The following is a 15,371-nucleotide window of genomic DNA, read 5'->3' as shown; positions in this document are numbered from 1 at the left end:
ATGCATGCACCTAACAGTGCTGACATTGTGCAGCTCGGTTCAAAAGACTTCACTGGACCCTAAAGTGTTGCAGCGCCTTTGCTGAAAATTGCTAGAGGAAATAACTTCACCGGAGCAGTCCGTCCTTATCTGATTGTGGGAATAAACTACCCTCTACGAGTTCAGTATTTTTTCCTGTGTGGAAGCTCAGCGCACCTTTCATTTAAGGATCTCCTTGTTCTTCAAGGATGACTTCTCATCAGTAACCCCACGGCCTGGGTTGCTGTGTCCCCATTTTGCTGATGAATGTGGGGAGATCTGCTGTACAGAGAAAGGCAAGCATGTTTTCCAATCTCAGACACTGTGTCAGGGTAGAGGTGGGAAGAAATCCCTGATGCTCCATCAACTGCCCTAAGCTACTGACTTTCTTTGCCACCTGCTGCGCTGAGTAGCTGCTAACAGTGACAGGAGGTGCTTTTTCAGCTTTCAGATAGACCTGGAAGTTTGGGCTTTTTTTTTTTTTTTCAAGATAAAAGAGCTGAGTTTTCTGGTGTGTGGGAACATCCGTGTGCCTTGCAGCTGACAACTCGGCCGTCCTGCATCCCTCAGACTACGAGCAAAGTGATGGGATTGCAAGATCAGTGGATGGCAGTCCCCCATGTGTCCCTGTGAGCTGGGTGTGTCAAATAGGAACAGCGTCCTCTGTTTTTCAAGGAGTGTGGTAAATTTGTCTACGGACCAAGATAGGCAGCTGCGTCTCCAGCAAAAATGATTGCACTTGACTTCTGTCCTATCTGACACCCTTCCCTGGGATGTCTGAGAGGGCTTTGGACAGCATCCATGAAAGATTAGGGGACTGATTAATTTGGAGCTGGACTGGTCTCGGTGGTGGCAGGTGACAGGACAAGGAGCAATGGGCTCAAGTTGCAGCAAAGGAGGTTGAGGCTGGATATTAGGAAAAACTCTCTCACTAGGAGGGTAGTAAAGCACTGAAACGGGTCACCCAGAGAGGTGGTGGACTCTCCGTCCTTGGAGGTTTCTAAAGCCCAACTAGACAGAGCCCTGGCTGGGATGATGTAGGTGGGGCCTGTCCTGCTTGGAGCAGGGGGTTGGACTAGACGTGACCTCCCGAGGTCCCTTCAACCCTCATTTCCTTTGATCCTGTGAACCTGGATCCAGATTCACTCTGATCTGTTGTTTTCCAGTCCAGGGGAAGAGATGGCCAGACCTGGACACAGCACAGCAGAAGGCCTATGTGATGCGGCTGTTGGATGGGCTGGAGGTGGTGAACAGGGACAAGCGGCTGAAAGTAGCCCGGGCCATTCTTTATTTGGCACAAGGTAACTGCGTGTTCCCGCTAAATCGCTGCACTCGGGGTGTCATTCGCGCTGTCAGCCCTTTGCCGGGCTTTGGAGGAGCTTGTTCACCCCGCTCTGCGGGCCGGCTCTGAAAGCTTGGATGCGTCTCAGGGGTACGGGTTGTAGCCGTGTCAGTCTAAGGACACAGGCAGACCCAGTTCTTTGGGTAAATCTGAGATCTTTTATCAGACCGACTCAAACTCTGGATGTGTCTAAAGGATTCCTGTGCTCCCCATCCTCGGAGCGCAGAGGCAGACCGTGACGCTGAAAGCCACGGCCAGTTCAGGTGCAGGACAGATAATGTATGAGAAATGAATGTCTCGGGTCCAGCTCTGTTACGGTGATGGGACGTTAGGAACCGCTGCCTTAGTCGTTCCTGGCCTGAACCCAGCCTGGGTCAGGATAGACTGAGTTGTGACCCAGAGGCCGTTCAGTGGTTGAAGTACAAGGAGTTCGACACACAGCCTCACCCTGACCCCAGCTGTGTAGGTCCCTCGCCGCCCACGTGGATAGCTCCTCCTGGACTAGTCCCCTACACGTGGCTTCTCCCCTTCCTTAGTTTTGCTCTCTTCATTTTTCATGTCATGCATGGATTCATGTTGTGCATGGAAATGCATCATGCCTGGATACTGTCAACCCAATTCCTCCCCCACTTCCCCTTCCCCGGTAGCAGGAGACCCACTCCTATATCTCATATGTGCCTTGGACCAGGGGTTGGCAACCTTTTGACCACATGGGCTCAAGCTTGCAACCCAGCCCCCTTCTGTGGGCCACAGATCTTTGCCCCCCACCCCTGGGAACTCAAGCCGCCCGCACTTACCCTTGCTGCAGATACGCAGCAAGCGGGAGCAGCGGGGAGGTCTGCAGAGGAGGGGGCCGTGGAGGAGCTCGGTGCAACTCCCTGCCGCCCGATTTCCCCCATGCTGCCCTGAACTGGGTTGGACTGTCTCAGACTGGACCAGGCCTGTGAGCCTTAAGTTGCTGATCCCTGCCTTAGACTGAGTTGAAACTTGAAGGGTTTTTCTTCCCTGGGGGCTCCCATTCAGGAAAGCTTCTTTGCACGGGCTTCGTCCCGTTGGTTCTTTGGAAAATCCAAATCCTGGGGCTAGAGGGGGATAAAAGGGATCGCGGGTTTGCAGTGCACACCGGCTGGTGTTTGCAAGGTCGGTGCTTACCGAGCCTTGCTGGGGGCAGCTGAGCATTGTAGGGAGGCTGAGACTCGGCTCCACTTCAGTGTTAGGAAGGCAGAAGCTTGCACCGTTGCTGCAGCTGGGCTGAAGGCGCCAGGCCTGTCCGTCCGGCTCCGTTCACTAGCGCGAGACACACTTGAAAGCCGGTTTTCTTCTGCCTGTTCGCGCTCGCTGGCCTTTGTGTCCCCCCAGGTGTGTTTGGAGAGTGCAATAATGAGCTGGATGTCCTGCACTGGTCTCGGCACAACAACTTCCTGCTGTACCAAATGGGCATGTTCACGGCCTTCCTGGAGCTGCTGAACATGGAGATCGAGTGAGCAGCTTCGCGTTCCCGGGTCGTGCCCTCCTTTCTATTATAAATGCATCCTGGATGCCCCTGATTGGTTTTAGTGGCTTGGGTAAATGTCCTTATGGGAGCATTGTTGGGTTTTTTTTTCCCTGGTGTGAAGCTTGTCTTCCCAGCCGGCGCTGTGAAAACCAGCTGGTCCTCTGTAAGAAAAATACCTGCATGCATGTCAGTCTTGCTGTGAACCTTGCAGCTTCTCTGACTGGGAAGGATGAGCAGGGCTTTAACGACCTCTTTCACGGCCTCGTAAATAAGTCCGTGCTCCTGAGCCGGCGGCTGTGCTCAGCGGCATCGAAGAACAGCTTTAAACGTTGTTCTTTCTAGTGTGGATGGGCCCAAAATATTCACTGCCCAGGTGGAGTAGCGGAGTCTCTCTGCATCCTGGGTCCCAGGAGATTGACAGCAAACTCCTCCTTCTCTCTCGTCATTGCAGTAACAGCCAGGCCTGCAGCAGCGCCCTGCGGAAACCGGCCATCTCCTTGGCAGATAGCACGGAGCTCAGGTAACCCGCTCTCACCCTGAGAACGCCGTGCTAGGACCTGCCTGCCCTTTCCTCAGTATTGACCTAACCGACCGAGACTCGTTGGGTCCATTGCCTACAGCCCATCTTCCCTCACCCTTACCCAAAGCAGCAAGGAGGTCACTGGATTTTCTTGCTGTTTTTTCACGCTTTAATATTCTCCAAGCTAAGCTTAACAAATGCTCCAGTGGCAACTGCTGTACCGAAGATAAATGAGGGGCTTTCCAAGCTGGCATGGGGTGTGTTATTGTGGTTGCTTGTTCAGCTCCAGGGAGGGAAGAGAAAGATGCCTCAGATTTTCTCCTGGCCCCTATTCCTTTTCTGGCCATGGAGAGAGAGCGTATCGGCTTCAAGTCCATCGGTGCTTGTGAGAAGGTCGCCTTGGCGTGAGGCATCAGTAAGGTTCAGTGTGGAGAAGTGCATGGTCCTGCACTGAGGAGGGAGCAATCCCGTGCATCGGTGCAGGCTGAGGACCAACTGGCTGGGCAGCAGCTCTGCAGAAAAGGACTGGGGGGTGACAGTGGGCAAGAAGCTGGATAGATGCAAACGGTGCGACCTTGATGCGAAGAAGGCTAATGACGTCCTGGGCTGTGGTGTAGGAGCGTTGCCAGCAGATCAAGGGCAGTGATCCTTCCCCTCTGTTTGGCACTGGGGAGGGCACATCTGGAGTCCTGTGTCCAGTTTTGGGCCCCCCACTGCAGAAAGGATATGGACAAGTTGGAGAGAGTCCAGCAGAAGGCAGTGAAAATGGTTGTGGGGCCTGGGGGACAGGACTGGTGAGGGGGGCTGCGGGAACTGGGCTGGTTGAGCCTGCAGAAGAGAAGACCAGGGGGGATTTGATAGCAGCCGTCACCTCCCTGCAGGGGGGCTGCACAGAGGATGGAGCTGGGCTGGTCTCAGTGGGGGCAGACGACAGGACAAGGAGCAGTGGGCTCACGTTGCAACAAGGGAGGTTTAGGTTGGATGTTAGGAAAAATTCTCACAGGGAGGGCAGTAAAACACTGGAACAGGTTACCCAGCAAGGCTGCGGGCTCTCCCTCCTTGGAAGCTTTTAAGACCCAGGCTGGGATGACGTAGGTGGGGCTGGTCTTGCTTTGAGCAGGGGGTTGGACCAGATGTGACCTCCCGAGATCCCTCCCACTGTCATTTTCTGTGTTGCTGTGAATCCTGAAGTCAGGGGTGGCTGCGACCGGAGGCAGACTTTGGGCGGCCTCACGAACGGTTTTCTCTGCCGCGCTCTCCCCAGAGTGCTGCTCAGCGTCATGTACCTGATGATCGAGAGCATCCGCGTGGAGCTGGAGACGGACGCGCCCGAGTGGAAAACCTCCCGAGAGGCATTCAAAACGGAGCTGAGTGAGTCAGTGGATGCCCGTTTTCCCTTTCCCGCATGGTTATTAAGAGACAAGCACGGTCCTGTCTGCCTCGTAACCCACTGCTCTAACGGCCTCGTAGCTGTAGCTATAAAGCCAAAGGTGGCAAACTGCTATACAGTACAGGGACCCCTACTTACTGCGTTAGCCAAAACTTGGTTTGACCTATGACCAAGAGACTCGGGGGGCAGAGCGATTAAAGACAGCAGATCCAAAGACCCTGCTGCCATAAGCAAACCGTATGCAGAGGCCCCTCAAGCTGTATAGTTTCATCAGTGAGCATTTGGGAACCAGACAAATTCTTTTTGTCTTAAACTTCTTTGGTTTTTGGTCGTCTCCCACCCCAGGTTTTCCCGTGCACAGCGAAGAACCGTTCGCTCTCCTGCTTTTCACCATGGTGATCAAGTTCTGCAGCGGGCATGCTCCACACTTCCCCATGAAGAAAGTCCTGCTCTTGCTTTGGAAGGTGCTGCTGGTGAGTGCCGTCCTTTCTCTTTCCAAGACTCGGATACACTGAGGAAGGTCGTATCCTGGGACGATGCCACGTGGGCTCTCTTTGCCATTTAATCCGACTTTGTAGAGGTCCCAGTGTTGAAGGCCCATCACCAAAGTATCACTGTGACATATTTTATAGTGCTTTTTTTCTTTTTTAACTCTGTCATTAAGAGGGGTGTAATCCTGCACTGGCCAGGAGGGTATAGTGGGAGATACTTGATTCGTCCTGTGTCCTGGTTTTGGTTACTTTGACAACTGGCCTTTGCAACACACGAGGTCGTGAGAGAGAAGAATCGGTGTAGGATGAATACAGGGTGTTACGAATTACGGTTTTAAAGTTATGTGCAGTTCGCTCTAGGCTGGGGCAATAATTATGCACAGCAAGTGTTTAAAATTAAATACAGAATCTTTATTTGCTCGAGCGAGGTGCCTCTTTGAGAGAGAGACCCCGCTTACTAGTTATAATACTATTTTATACTTTGTCGGGACGTCAGCATTAGTTCGTGATTAGCTCGTGCTCGTAAAAATACTTAATCATCTATTAACTAAATCACTATTTTGTCTAATCAAGCAGCACTGTGCGCGTGAACACCAAAGGTTAACTCTTCTGAATTCCATGCCCCCTATATTTTGTCTCAAGATGTTTCTTTATTTAACAAAAACAAATCACGCCCGACTTTCAAGGTTCTCCTGTTGGACGAGACTCCTCTGTTGACTGGATTCAGCTAGCTTCGTATTTTATCAGTAACCCTCACACAGTACCCCTCTTCCTCCCAGCCGTCTCGTAAGTGCTGTGTCCGCTTTTATGAAATGGAGGCAAAAGGACAAAGAAATGGCCTCACTTTTAGCATTACAAAGCCTTGCTTTAACCCTACAAGATTCATATACAACAAGGGTGAGCAGCAGGTTGTTTGGGGACGTATAAAGAAATCTAGACAGAATTAATGAATAAAGGGGAGGCTTCATCCAGCCACTGGCACTTCCACCTGTCCCCCCTGCCCATCACCTAAGTGGAGAGCGCAGCCTGTCAGGGGGTCGCCATTGGTAGCTGGTAGCTACACACATCTGTTTGGTCTTTTCCAGTTCGGCGGTCTCTGTTTTAAATTTCTGCCGAGGCTTTTGGGGAAAAATAACGGTTTGCTTCACTTCTTTCTTCTTTCTCTTTTGTGACTTGCTTGCTGGGCTGCAGTTCACCCTGGGTGGATTTGAAGCTCTCCAGGTGATGAAGATGAAGAAGCGGGAGGACCTGGGCTTGCCCCCTCTGCCAGAGGACAGCATCCAAGTGATGCGCAGCATGCGGGCTGCCTCGCCTCCTGCCTGCTCCATCGAACTCATCGAACAGCAGCAGCAGAAGCGTAGCCACCGGAGCAGGCGGGTAAGAACCTCTTGGGACCTGGCGCGTGATGGTCCTGTGCAACATCCGTCCTACTGGGGTATCTGCATGTTGAGTAGCACCCTTTCCCGCCCCAGGTAGAGGGGTAAATGGCAGTCACCTGTATCCTGGAATTGTCTTGTTTGATTTCTTACTAAGGAAACATCCCAAACTTCAAGTCACTCTGGGAGAGAGAGCACTGGGCATGGAGTAAGCTTTGGGCCAGAAAATTGGTCTTCAGCCATTGGCCTGGTAGGGCTGTGTGATCAGAGGATCCAAAGTTTGTATCTCGCTATGGGACCGATGCTGACCAAAGCCAAAAAAGTCAGACTCTGAAGAAAGAAAATATCTCCCATCTTCTGAATAGGGAGCAAGCTCAGAACCCAAGGGGTTCCCCTTTATAAATGTAGGGAGGATGCTTTTTGTCCAAGCCCAGATGCCAACTAAAGTGATGGGTCAAAATCCTGGAAGGAAGTGCTTGGATAGGAAACACTTCCAGGTTCAGGAAGTGATCTGGACTGTTTGTTTCTCCTCTGTTTCCACATATTGCAGCCCCTCATGAAACAAGACAGCTTGGACATCTACAATGAGAGGGACCCATTCAAGAATGATGAGGCTGGAGTGGATGAAGAAGAAAACGATGATGTGGAGAGTGGGATCGAGGGCGAGCTGGACCTGATGGAGCGGGATGCGATCATCCAGGCTTTGCCAGCTCAGCGCCCACCCATTGAGCGGGTGTGTTTCCCCAAAGGACTTCCATGGGCACCCAAAGTCAGGTATATCCGGATGGTTTCTTTGTCACCTTCCCCTGCCCCAGCAATCTTGATATTGAAACCAGTTATGGGTTGCATGTCAGCCAGGTACAGGTTGAACTAGAGAGAACCCATTCCTTTTCTCCACTTGGTGTCTCTTGCACCAGCTGTGACTGTGCTCTTCCCCTGACCTCACCAGCCAGGTACGGCCAAGCTGGATGTATAACTGGATAGGAGTTGGAGAAAGTAGTGTTGTCTGCGTAGGGTGTCCCATGCCCAAGAACCTTTGGGAGAAAAGGAAGAGAAGCTTTGTCATTAGCACTGATGACGGAGAGCTGGGCATGTCCTTGACTGTGATCTTGGGAAACGGTTGTAAGAGCTGTTTAATTAAATTCTCAACCATTTATTTAATGAGTCTCTTGCCTATTCAGTTGATGACCATTGTTCAGTGGTACTGCTGTGATCCAAAAGCTGGAAGAACCCCAACTGAAGTGCCTCTTCCCAAGAGTAATGCTAAAACCAGATACGGAGGGCTGTTATTACATGCAGCCACTGAAGTGCTGGCCTGGCTGAATGTCATTGTGCATTTTAACATTGGTTTCAGTGAGGCCAGCGTTTGATCCAATGACTTTAAAATGGTGGGGCACGTGCACTTCCCCGGTTTGGAAGCAATGCAAGGGCTAAGCTGTTTAGCCGGACTAGCTGAGCTTCTGTCTCAAGTCTGTTAACTGCATTTTGGGTTAAAAGCAGGCAGGAGCCTGTTTCTAAAATGGGACTTAAACGTCTGTTTCTGCCTAAGCCACATATTCTCCCAACTTTCAAGTCAAATAGTGATCATTTTGCCGGGGAAAGAAGGGGAAAATATGGAAATTCAAGTGGGTTCTTTCTGCCCCTTGCAACCGGACCTCCTACTCAGGATTACTCTAGTGGCACCAAGATCCGAGCTGTCAGACAGCAGGAGTGGACACCTCTGCTGTCTCCCGTAGCTGCGTAGCCATTTCAGGGCTAATGGAGCGAGGTTGTGTGTCCTTTTCAAGGACACTGCAGGGAGCCGATAGATAGTAAAAAAACAAAACAAAAAAACCCCATGAATTGTACAAACTCACTCTACAGATAAGACAGATCTATGCTTTGAATTATTCTGGAGGGTTACAATAAATCCAGATCATTTTGTTTGCATTGTTTCTGAAGCAATGCAGACTCTCTAGCTGTCAGACACCCTCGGAGTGGTACGGGAGAGGCAGACGGTGCATGCTGAGTCCACGTTGTTCAGTTTCTAAGCAATCTGGATCCTGATGGGATGGTTCTGACGTGCATTTTGTTTTTCCCCTCTCCTCTTTGCCGGTCTATCAGACAGAAGGACATTGAGCATTTCCTGGAAGCAAGCAGGCACAAGTTCATTGGATTTACACTGGGGCAGTAAGTATTGTGGGTTGGAGAAAACAGAGCTGGTTTACGAACAAATCCTGTCTTAATTCTTGCCACTGAACCAACACCTGGCTGCTGGGAGCTGCTAGTGCTGCGGCGTCAGTGTTCTCGAGTCAGCCGGTCGAGTGCGTGCTTAGGAGAGCATCTAAGAGATCCCAGTTAGTGTCAGGATGTCATTGTACCCGGCATTTCAGAGGTGTGGGCTAAGAGGCAGATCATGCTCCAAACACCTCACAGTCTAATAGAAGAAATAGAGCACGTGGGATAAACTGACATCTGGTGTAAGCCAGAGGTCTTCATGAGGACTGGTAAGCGTCTTGGTATTCTGCAGATTTGTGGGGCGCTTTTGTTTCTCTTTCTCTTAATGAGGGAATGGAGGGAATATGGGAAGAGTCGCGGAGGACGGACGGGTGGGGAGGTGGCAGAGCAGTCCAAGGGAAGGAGAAACACAGCAGAAGGGTTGACTTGCTATCCGGACTGGGTCCATGGTCTTAAATCGTAGACAGTGAGGGTAGGAAGGGAGCTCAGGAAGTAGCATCTAGTCCAACCCCTGCTCCAAGCAGGACCAGCCCCAACTAGATCCTCCCAGCCACAGCCTTGTCTAGTTGGGCCTTAGAAACCTCTAAGGATGGAGAGCCCACCACCTCTCCGGGTAACCTCTTCCAATCCTTTATGCCTCCCCTAGTTTTCCTTTATATCTAACCTCAACTTACCTTGTTGCAACGTGAGCCCATTGCTCCTTACCCCCACCAAGACCAGCCCAGCTCCATCCTCTTTGCAACCCCCCTGCAGGGAGGTGAAGGCGGCTATTCAATCCCCCTCGGTCTTCTCTTCTCCACACTAAATAAGCCCAGTTCCCTCAGCCTCCCGCACCAGTCCTGTGCTCCAGCCCCTGGACCATTTTTGCTAATTGTTGTCAACCCCCAAGGTAGGGGAGAGCACCACCTCCGTTGGAGCCCATTCCAGAGCCTGGCAACCCTCGCCATGTTGCTAAGCTGTATCTTCTGGTCCTGAATGGCATGAAATACTTTTACGTAATAACTAGATGTCATATGAAGAAATGCAGACGGGTCAGCGACGTAGCCCTCTCCCACCCGGGTCAGGAATGAACCAGTGGAGCTCTGTGGAGTAGAGCTGGCGACTGCCCTTCCTTTTCCCCTTGTCCGAGTCGCTGTTATCTTGTGTCTCAGTAACACAGGACAGAATTTCAGCCTGCATTTAGCTATGTTCACACATTTAAACATCTCCTCTTGTTGAGGTCCCAACACATCTGGATTTTGCTCACCTGACAAGTTCCTTTCTTGGTTTTACTCTGAAGGGAAACATGTTTAAATCTACATTTTCTCACCAAGTTTGTAATTCTCATCTTTCTTTCCCTCCTTCAGAGACACAGAAACCCTAATTGGGTTACCACGGCCCATCCATGAAAGCGTGAAGACTTTAAAGCAGGTAATACAATGGCTCTTCACCTTCAGCCTTTTTGACCCAGCCTGTGGGACAGGAAGCTGCTTGAATGTCTTGCACTGTTATAACTTTTCCCATTTAGTAAGTTCAGCAATACTGAGATGCCAGCCATCTTTTGGGGTGAGAACTGGTGCACAGTTCAGTCCCAACTGGATACAGCGCCCTTCATCTATCCCCCTTATCTTGTGTGGAGCGCTCCAGAGGTGTCTGCGCTTCAACGTTAACTGAAATGATTTTTGACCATGCAGTGGGGGATGTACTTCAAGGTTATAGGAGTTTCCAAAAGCAGGGGTGGAGTCTCTCAGCTGTGAGGACCTCTCCTGGCATCGCCTGTAAATCTAACCCAAATATCTCTGCTCCGGTTGGGAAGGCGAGGGGGATCAGCATTCTTCATTACACATGGTGTCTCTTCTGTTTCAGTCATAGTGTTACTCTGCTTCTGTTCATGTCTTTTGCCAGCATAAATATGTCTCCATCTCGGATATACAAATCAAGAATGAAGAAGAGCTAGAGAAGTGTCCCATGTCTTTGGTAAGAAACCACCGCCCTCCTTCTTTGCTGCATGGATGAATGGGTGGGTTTCTAAGGATTGTGTTACTGTTGCTTAACCTCCTTACCACGGCGTGAATGTGCTGCATGTGTCCATACCAGGATTGATTGGAGGTGACATGAGTCTAGAAAGCGGGGCTTCCTTTGGGACCCTGGCAGGGGCCTCAGGGCCAGGGCAGATTTGCCTGTTATAGGATTGAGAACAACCACTCTCCTCTTGGAAACAGTTGACCATTTCGATATAAGGATATAACGTGCAACAGCTACAGGTGCCAAGATGCAGTGCCTAAGTGACCTGGCTACTCAAGATGGTGCATTGTCAGCTGAAGCCCACAGTTGGTGCAGGCTGTATTTTTGTATGAAAGATGACAGCTGCATCATCGACTCTGCCAATTTTCCTTTGATTCTCAGGACGTACTTTGGCTATCCAGGTTTTAAGGCAAAAACCTGCTCAGAATTTGTCCCCAATCATACTTGCCAGAGCAGGCATACTGATAAGCCAGGCAGCATCCTGATAGAAGTGTGGAGAATGGCTTCAGTTTTCACGCTTCCCCGAAGTCGACTTTGTGCCTGTCCAGCATATCTTGGTGGTTTGGTTGAATTACAGCCTTTTCCCCCTCCTTGTACCCAATGTCTGTCTCATTCCAGGGGGAGGAGGAGGTTCAGGAGACCGCTTGTGAGATCCTGTATCGGGCGATGTTATACAATCTTCCCCAGTATATGGTAAGGCTGTATTTTTTTCCAGAAGTGCATGAGTCAGGAGCTCACTGCCTAGAAAATTAGCATTGAAAGGGACCTCAGGAGGTCACATCTAGTCCAACCCCTGCTCCAAGCAGGACCAGCCCCAACTACATCATCCCAGACAAGGCTGTCTAGCCAGGTCTTAAACCTCCAAGGATGGAGACTCCAACACCTCTCTAGGTAACCTGTTCCAGTGTTTCACCACCCTCCTAGTGAGAAAATTCTTCCTAATATCCAACCTGAACCTCCCTTGCTGCAACTGGAGCCCCTTGTTCCTTATCCTGTCATCTGCCCCCACTGAGACCAGTCCAGCTCCATCCTCTTTGCAACCCCCCTGCAGGGAGCTGAAGGCTGCTAGCAAATCCCCCCTCAATCTTCTCTTCTCCAGTCTGAATAAGCCCAGTTCCTACAACTTCTCCTTGTAAGTAGGACTGAGAGCCCTGGAGTTTATTTAGGAGATTGTCACATCAGGCATCCTTCTAAATATGCTTCAGCTCTGACCTAGAGGGGCCACCTCTGAGGGTAAAAAGGAGTATGGAGCCATTCAGCTCCTTTCTTCTCTGTTGAGGCTACTATAGGGCCACCAGGATTGTGGTTTGTGAGAAGGACAACTAATCATGCCAGGAAATGGGCTTTAATGCACTGAGCTCTAATGTGCCTTCATGTGGGCTGCAGTCTGGTAGCCACGTCGGGCTGAGTCCGAACAGGGAGCCTTTCTGTGAAAGGGTCTGCAAGCCATTGGCAGTTCCCAGAATCATGCTGCCTTCCTTGCAGGGGAACGACGTAGAGGTCTACTGCCGCTCCATTGGTTTCATAAGAAATGGAGCTTGTTTCCTGCAGTATTAGCAGTATCTGAGCTCTTCAGGCTGCAGGTCCATCTGGTCAGCTAAAAGGGACCCTCTTGCTCCTCTTGAGCTGTTGCACAGTGAAATTTCTGTCCCTCTATAGATCGCTTTGCTGAAGATCCTCCTGGCTGCGGCTCCCACCTCCAAAGCCAAGACTGACTCTATCAATATCCTGGCAGACGTGTTGCCCGAGGAGATGCCGTAAGTGCATGAGGGGGAGGCAGCTGTTTCAGCAGCGGTGGTAGGTGACGGTAGTGATCTGGGGCTTAGAGACGGGCAGAGATTTCCAGTTTCTGAGACCAGGCAGGGCCTACACGTGAGAGAGGAGTTACTGTCTCCATGGAAGTGTTTGCTTTTTCTCTGGACCTTCAACCTTTTCAGCACTCGGGCTGTGCCACATCTGCCTTTGTGCCCTATTAACTTGAATGGCCATGTTACACTATGACTGGAAGAAGCAGCCCGTGCTAATTCACCTGTCCCGAGTTGGAAAGGAAGTGTCTTGTGGCTAGAATACAGCACAAGAGAAAAGACTGCTCGTGGCCAGATGTCAAAATGAACCAGTAAGCAAAAGGAAGAAAGCTTGTTATTATTCAACAGGCATTTTTCCCGTCTCTTAAGAGTCCCTTTCATTGCAATTTAACTCCCACAGCAAACTGCTGAAACGCTCTTCAGACAGGGCATTCAGTCTCTTCTATAGTCCGCTTTAGTGGTGCTGATCTGTGTGTGGAAGCAGGAGTCCGTGACTATCAGCGAAAGCAGCCTTTCTGTAGAAAGAGTGAGTTCAGGAAAACCATAAATATGACACTCCAGCCCACTGCTGCTACTCGTACATGGTTTTCTCCCATTCCATCCTCTTTTTCTTCCAAACCAGAATTACAGTTCTTCAGAGCATGAAATTGGGGATTGATGTGAACAGACACAAAGAGATCATTGTGAAGAGCATTTCAGCCTTGCTGCTGCTGCTGTTGAAACATTTCAAACTGAACCACATCTACCAGGTGGGTTTTCTCCAACGCTAAGTGTATGACAAATATAGATTCATTCTGGTTAGTCTCTCTTGAGAAACCTCCTCTTAGCACTGTTCCCCTGTGAACAGCTGCTGGCTGGTTTTTGACAGAGATGCGTTTTAGCCCCAAGGTATAACTTCATTAGTGGTATGGCACTGGATAAGGAAGCTATCGATGTCTTGGACTGTGTTTTTTCTGGGGTCACTTCCACAAGGCAATACCTCCAATCTCATTACAAACCTCAGTGTGAATATTTCATGTTGAATCCCTGTATAACCAGCCTGAAGAGATGGCATCTCTGCCAGAAATGGGAAAGGGATAGGAGGCTAGACAGACCCCTCTTAGGCTTTGTCTACACTACAGTTACACTGGGGAGAACTAGTTACAACAGTCCTAACTACGTTTTAGCTTTGTTTGGCTTTGTGTATAAATTGGGCCAAAATGTGTCGTAACCATGTTAAAAGGTTCCCTTATTACCAATGCTGTTTAAATATTCGATTGGGCTGTAGCCTGGCCCCGTACTGAAGCACTCTGCATACCAGATGTTTATTGGTTTCCTTCTTTAGAAAGCTTCCCACATGCACAGCTCCAGCATCTAGCCTGCGGCACGGTCCACCCTGTTTTATTACGAACATTAATGTGCTGCATCTTATGATCTGGCTCCTCTCTACAGCGAGTCCCTTGTGCCCCCTTACTGTGTTGCTGCTTGTTCCCCTCTCTTATCCTGGCACAGAAGGTCATGTCCTCATTTGTCTGTCTTCGCTGTGCTGTGAGACTGCATGTTATTGGGCCATCACAGAAACAGGATCTAAGGGGCTCCTGGGTTCAGAGCTTGCATTTTGTTTAGCCGTAGAGGAGTCACTCAATTGCCTTTTGCATCATCCACATCTGGAAAGCCAGGACATCTCTGCAAACCAGAGCAGAAACCTCCACAGCAATTAAATGCACTTAAAACTAAAAGGTCCAGAGTTTTGTCCTGGCTCTAGGTTAAAGAACCCATTAAGTTTTGTCTAAATGCAGTGTCCAGCACCTGAGATCAGATTGAGCCACAAGTGTGACTGATGAGCCGGATACGAGGCAAGGGCTTTGTAGAGTGCAACAGACTGCTGCGGCGTTTGGGCCACAAAGGTGGTACGAGAGCTGGGCCACTGTAAAGGGACTATCCCTTGGCCCTGGATATCTTCACTCTGCTTGTGACTGATCAGCAAACAGTAGATCAATCACATGTGAGAAACGAGTCTGTTCGGGTTTCCAGTGTGCTCAGCCTGCTAGCTGATGGCCAGACGGTAGATGGGACATGGTCTTTTTGAGGGGATTCTCCCAGCCAACCCCCTTTTGCTTCTCCCTCCAGTTAATGTGGCAGAGGCTGCAAAAGAGACCAGCAGTTCTGCTCGATGAGTAAAAGGGAGCATCCCTTGGTTAAGTCTGCAAGGATCCCGTGGAGTTTCCTTCAGCTGTTGGTCACTCCGCGTTCTTGCATTGTGTTTTTCCCCAGGGCTACCCCTGCCCTCTACCGTCAAGGCTGGGGCAGGAGTCTGAAGGCCCTAGCTCTGCTTTGGGCTCTGCTGACTTGCTGTATGACCCTGGAATAAGTCCTTTGTGTCTTGCGTGTCCTTCTCTGAGAAACGGAGTCATCGGGGGAGACCGAGATACAGACAGGGATGAATACAGCAATGCTTATAAAGCTCTTTAGGATGCTAGCTCCTGGTATCTGAACACCCAAGTAGTTGTGGCACTTGAAATAGTTTCTAGGGTCGGAAGGGACCTGAGCAGATCATCTAGTCCGACCCCCTGCCCTGGCACGAAAGAGTACTGGGGTCAAACGACCCCAGCAAGGTGTACATCTAACCTCCCCTTAAAGACCCCCAGGGTAGGAGCCTGCACCACTTCTCTTGGAAGCTGGTTCCAGACCCTAGCCGCCCTGACCGGGAAGTCGCGCCTCCTGATGTCTAGCC

At 50.4% G+C, this 15,371-nt stretch overlaps 1 protein-coding gene across 1 annotated transcript in view; it reads left to right on the top strand.

Annotated features, from left to right (window-relative positions):
• The window catches only part of STRIP2 (striatin interacting protein 2), a gene marked incomplete at its 5' end in the record, with an annotated part of 38,164 nt that overhangs the window by 4,796 nt on the left and 17,997 nt on the right, over window positions 1-15,371 (top strand). The window contains 13 exons of the mRNA XM_019543983.1: window positions 1,185-1,319; window positions 2,720-2,840; window positions 3,307-3,375; window positions 4,640-4,746; window positions 5,111-5,238; window positions 6,448-6,633; window positions 7,183-7,406; window positions 8,736-8,801; window positions 10,196-10,259; window positions 10,734-10,805; window positions 11,472-11,546; window positions 12,513-12,610; window positions 13,281-13,407. Of these exons, the coding sequence (XP_019399528.1) occupies window positions 1,185-1,319; window positions 2,720-2,840; window positions 3,307-3,375; window positions 4,640-4,746; window positions 5,111-5,238; window positions 6,448-6,633; window positions 7,183-7,406; window positions 8,736-8,801; window positions 10,196-10,259; window positions 10,734-10,805; window positions 11,472-11,546; window positions 12,513-12,610; window positions 13,281-13,407 (1,472 nt within the window). The remainder of the gene's footprint in view (window positions 1-1,184; window positions 1,320-2,719; window positions 2,841-3,306; window positions 3,376-4,639; window positions 4,747-5,110; window positions 5,239-6,447; window positions 6,634-7,182; window positions 7,407-8,735; window positions 8,802-10,195; window positions 10,260-10,733; window positions 10,806-11,471; window positions 11,547-12,512; window positions 12,611-13,280; window positions 13,408-15,371) is intronic.

Source organism: Crocodylus porosus, unplaced genomic scaffold, assembly GCF_001723895.1.
Source record: "Crocodylus porosus isolate Cpor-Errol unplaced genomic scaffold, CroPor_comp1, whole genome shotgun sequence".
NCBI classification, from domain to species: domain Eukaryota; kingdom Metazoa; phylum Chordata; order Crocodylia; family Crocodylidae; genus Crocodylus; species Crocodylus porosus.
The sequence above is the reverse complement of the archived record's forward strand: the minus strand, read 5'-3'. Positions and strand labels throughout refer to the sequence as shown.